At 38.7% G+C, this 5,711-nt stretch overlaps 1 protein-coding gene across 1 annotated transcript in view; it reads right to left on the bottom strand.

The window, feature by feature from the left end:
- Nucleotides 1–5,711, bottom strand: part of LOC106877431 (Golgi-associated plant pathogenesis-related protein 1) — a 132,176-nt gene that overhangs the window by 101,309 nt on the left and 25,156 nt on the right. Inside the window, exon 3 of the mRNA XM_052975382.1 lies at nt 5,024–5,045. Within this exon, the coding sequence (XP_052831342.1) occupies nt 5,024–5,045 (22 nt within the window). The remainder of the gene's footprint in view (nt 1–5,023; nt 5,046–5,711) is intronic.

Raw genomic sequence — 5,711 nt, 5'->3', positions numbered from 1 at the left:
ATATATATATATATATATATATATATATATATATATATATACATACATACATACATACATTCATACGTACATACATACATACATGCATACATAAAGTACCATTTTGTAAAGTATTTGGAGTTTCGTCCCTTGAGCAAACTTTCCCTGCAAATGACTTTGGAGATTCAATGGACTCAAGTATTACAGCAAACGCTGTTGTTATTTAACACCAGGTCAGCCCTGACTCAGCAGAACTATGATAAGCAGACATCCTAGTCGTGTCCATCCCGCCTTTTAGAGAAGAAATCTAACATTATACGGTCCAGTGTGTTATTTCTGTGTTACATCAGTGAAGTGTGTCGTGAGAGAGCTGCCCTGGCTCTCACTTGAAGCACTATGACAGATCACGGATCAGAAACCACCAAGATTGTGTACTTGTGCGTGACGTAAGTTGTTATCGCTGTTTAACAGTGTGTCAGCTATGACCAAGTAAACCCATGATCAAAAGTATTTCAGCCATGACCTTCCCTTCTAGACTTCTGGGGTTTGATTAACGAATGTTTCTTGCTTTGTTCAATGTGGTAGGTTTTGGATTGAGAAGGATTTAGTTACTATTTCTAGCAAGTCAAATAACCACACGGGTCTTTTCTATTTGGTTGATCTGGGGCTAAACCACAATAACAACAACTAATAATATAAATTTTTCGTAGGCATAAGGCCAGCAGTTTTTTTAGAGAAGGGGTTAGGTTAATCAATTAAACTGACTCCAGTTGTTGACTGGTACTGTATTATATCTACTCAGAATAAATGAAGGCCGGGTTGACATTGGTGGGATTTGAACTCAGAGTGTAAAGAGCCGGAAGAAATTCCTCATGGCATTTTGTCCGATGTGCTAACAAGTCTGCCAATCCACCGCGTTCCCTTCGCCCTTCGATTCGATTAATAACGACAATAATGGTGATTTCTTTATTAAGCACCAAAGCTCAAAATACAGTAGGGGAGAGTGGAAAGGAAGTGGTACTACATACAATTTGGAGGTTTACGTGAATGGTGGGAAAAATGAAAACAAGTAAGAGAGGAAAAAATATTATGAAAGGTCCCCATTCATAATAATTGTTTAAAATTTTGGTGTGAGGCCAACAGTTTTAGAAAAATTGTGTTAGTCGATTCCATTGAGCTTAATACTTGATTTGTACTTATCATATAGACCTCGAAGAGATGAAAAACAAAGCTGATCTCTGTGAATGATGATGATGATGATGATGATGATGATGATGATGATGATGATGATGATGATGAAGATGATGATGATGTCTTTTATTTGCCCAAGGGCGTCAAATGAGGGTGGAGATTAAGGTCACAGTTTATGTGGGACAAGGTTTACATAAAATCGAGTGAGGAGAAAAAGAGATGGAGAAAAGACGTAAAGCATATAAAATATGTGAATATATATTTGGTGCAGGCCTTCTGAGACAAGAGAAGCCTCCAACGGGGGCTAATCAGAGAAACCCTACAAATTCAAGATCACGCAGACAACCAGGAACCACAAACCTTCGCCCAGCTCTTGCGCTCCCGTCAACAGAAGCAGGCTTAAAGTAGTACCAGTCACCCTAACCATTTTCGCTATAGTTACCCACCTTTTGACAAAATCACTGTGGAAAAAGCCCGTCAGTCTTCACACTCACTTTTCTTTCCAAATAGAACTGGTAAACGGAAAAGTGAGAGTGGAGAGGAAAAGGGCTCCGGACACCAGGCCACAAATTTTGAGCGAGGAGCATAGTCGATTACATCGACCAAAGTGGTTGATTGTTAGTTTACCTTATCGACCCTGAAAGAATAAAAGGCGAAGTTGATGCGAGCAAGATTTAAAATCAGAACTAAAGAACTGGAAGAAATGCCACTAAGAATTTTGTCCGACGACTTAATGTTTGTACCGGCTCACCCCACAATAATAATAATAATAATAATAATAATAATAATAATAATAATAATAATAATAATAATGATGATGATGGTGATGATGATGATGATGATGATGATGATGACGACGATGATGGTTTCTTTTATTGGCCACAAGAGCCCAAGACATGGAGGACAATATCGAAGGACGAGTTACAGCACAAAAAGATTACAAAGACATAAGCATGTGGGGTTAACCTCAACCAAAGGGAGATATTACTACGTTAAAGGATATAACAAGTTATATAATAGAAAGTAGAGAAATAAATTATAGTAAATAAATAAATAGAATCCCCACTTGTGGGGCAGTCCAATTAGGGTGATCCGGGGTAAAACCTACACAAAAATCCCGGATTACTCTGCCATCTCCAAGGCATGAGAAAGTGCCATCTTCCAGTTTCTTTCCTTCTGCTTAGAAAAGCATATTCATAGTAGATCCATTCAGTCTCATCAGACTTGCCACCGTCGACCACTTTTGATAAACACACTAGAAGGCAGCACTTCCTACTCTACCCTCACCTTCCTCTTTAAATGACATTTAAAGAAAATGGTGAGGAATTTAACAGAATTTGCCTGTCTGCAACCCCTTCAGATTGGTCCACCATACAGCTTCTTTTGTCACAGCCACTAAGCAGAAAAAATCTGCCTTCCTTCTCTGCTTAAGCAAGGTGGTACGTCAATCTTCACTACACTCAGCAGACAGCTGAATTCGTATTACATGCGACAACAGCTGCTCCACACAATCCCACAACTCTATAATGCACGGACACTGGATTATTGCATGCAAAACGGTTTCGTTCCCCTGCTAGCATTTCGGGCAGGTTCAGCTGTTGGCGCCCTGATGCAATACCAGGCACTGGCTCTCATGGCTTCTGATCTTAACTGTACATTGTTTTGCCTTCGTATAAAAGATGGGCTACAGCAAATGTTCTGCTCAATACCACAGATTTGCTTGTCTGTTGTTTGACCATAACCAGTTGATTTAGTGGCTGATGATATGTGCATCTCTGATCAAGATCTATGTAGAGGGGGAGCACCATAGACACGTGTTGAGAGGAATTCATTGGAGTTTGAATATTTCACCTCTGGAAACGAGTGTTTCGTTCTACATCCTTAAACAACCCTTATTCAGGGACCTTTTGAGCGAGATGGGCTTCTCAACCCGAAGAAAATTCTAAGTGGGCCCCATGTGCAAGGTCATGCGCTGTTAATCTTGATATGAGATGACCATATCGTGCACATATGGTTGTAATGCATGTACCTGGTGTACCCTTATCAGACGGGTAGTCATGATCCGTACATATACTTGTATCCCAGTGTCACTTTGATGGCATGCGCTGCTCTCTCACTCAATAATAACAATAATAATAATAATAATTATAATAATGTTTTCTTTATTGGCCAAGAGGGCCGAACACACAATAAAAAGGGATAATACAACACATCGTATATAAAATTGAAATAAGAACAATTAACAACAAAAATTCAAAATGAAGGAGCTCCACCCAGGGACAACCAAGGGATCCCACACGTCCTGGTTACCCCGACTGTCAGGAGCACCTCAGCAGGTGTCTCTCTCTCCTTCTCAACATACAAGCCTATGTTCAGAGTAGATCCATTCATGCAGGCCATCCTCGCCACAGTCCTTTCAACTAGAGGCACAATGCCTGAAATTTCAGGGGAGAGGGACGTGTCGATTACATCGACCCCAGTGCTCGACTAGTACTTAATCTATTGACCTCGAAAGGATGAAAAGCAAAGTCAACCTCGGCTGAATTTGAACTCAGTAATAATAATAATAATAATAATAATAATAATAATAATAATAATAATAATAATAATAATAATAAATCATGGTGATGATGATATTTTTTTATTTGCCATAGGGGCATCAGATGAGGGGGACATTACGAAGACGTTTTATGATTTGTGCGGATTTACATAGAAGACGGAGTGAGGAAGGGTCGGGGAGGTGAAATGAGATAAAAGTATGCATAACATGCAAAGTTATGTGAATGCATGAATGATGCAGTCCTCCTGATGAAGGAGAACATCCTACAAGCGCCAATCAAGGAACTCAACAGATCCTGGCTCACCCTGACTAGCAAAAGTACGAGCCCTCGTCTTTCTTCTCCAATCTACAGGTATATGCTTAGAGTAAGTTCATTCACCCTAGGCCGCAGATGCTTCCTAAGACTTGGGCGACATTATAAGAGAGAAATAATAAAAGATACAAAAGGGTGGTGGAGGAGGATCCCAACAATAGCAAGAACAAGAACAATAATACAAAGATAAGAATAATGCAAATAATATGAATAATAGAAAAAAAAGAATAAATAAGAACAAGCGAAGTTTCGGATTTAGGCGCGCAACACCTCTTATGAAAGTAAATAAAGATTATATCTTTTTTTCTAGTATTTACTGAGTGGCACTCCTACACATGTGTGCCCCGCCGATTAATCGTCATCTGTACACTCTGAAAGGTAGTTATAGAAAATTTCATTTAAAAAATTACCCGTGTTTTTGAAAGTTATGTGTAAAAAAAGTTGTCTCGTGTGAATTTTCCGAAATTCCTCACCCAACCCTCGGAAAAAAATTTTGACCACATATTCCGATATAATTAGAATGTACACCATCTGAAGCATATTTGTAGAAAATTTCATCATAACATGCATTTTTCTGGAAGTTATGAGGCAACAAAGTCAGTGGGGCACACATGTGTAGGGTTGCCTTACTGAGTTTTATACGAAATTATAAAATAATATTATTTTCTCAGAATAATATTATTTTATTTTAATTTGCTTTATTACAATTATACCCACGGCTTCCTTATAACGTTTCGTTTAACATGAGGAGTGGGGTACTTTGGGTACCTTATCCAAAACTCCACCGAAAGAAAAAGAAAAAAAAGCAATGAAGAACAAGAAAATAAATAGAATCATCAAAATGTTTGGAAGGTGGGAGGGGCGAACAAACGTAGAAACTGACAGCACTCCAGCCCAACCTAGGCCACCACATCGAATCAGTGTGACACACCAAAGTAAGGGACCCCTCCATAGGTGAATATATTGAATTCTGGACTTACCTTCGACCTCCATCAATTGTTTCTGTCAAGGTAAGAGACGAGACCGGGTAATGACTGGCAGTAATAATTCAGAACACTTGACATACATGCAGACGTATACACACATTTACTTATATATACATTACTATATTACACATATACGCATTTATACGTATATATATATATATATATATATATACACACACACGTCACACGTGTGTGGATTGCTAACAATACATTCACACAAATGTATGTATGTATGTATGTATGTACGTGTGTGTATACGAATGTGTATATATGTATATATATGTATATATATGTAAGTCTTTTCACCGGGTGTTGTTATAGAAGGATTATAATTGTGTTTTTCTTTATGTTGTTGATTTAGTTGTTATTTAACCCCAAGTCAGATAGGGTTGGTAAAGCAGAACTGTGATCAAAGGCAGTCCAGTCGGGATTAGTCGAGGATCACATTATCCAACGTTCCTTCTCTAAAACAGTCAGTGCGTGTGAGCGAACTGAGACTTGGCTGCTATTTCTACCAGTTTTACCGGCCACGTACAGGCTTCACCGTTGGCTCCTGTCGGCGATGTTGATGCCACAGTTTTAGTAGTAGTACTAGTAGTAGTAGTAGTAGTAGTAATACTAGTAGCAGTAGTAGTAGTAGTAGTAGTAGTAGTAGTAGTAGTAGTAGTAGTAGTAGTAGTAG

The sequence above is a fragment of the Octopus bimaculoides genome, chromosome 21, assembly GCF_001194135.2.
Source record: "Octopus bimaculoides isolate UCB-OBI-ISO-001 chromosome 21, ASM119413v2, whole genome shotgun sequence".
Classification (NCBI taxonomy): domain Eukaryota; kingdom Metazoa; phylum Mollusca; class Cephalopoda; order Octopoda; family Octopodidae; genus Octopus; species Octopus bimaculoides.
Note: the sequence above shows the minus strand (reverse complement) of the source record. Positions and strands in the feature narration are given on the sequence as shown.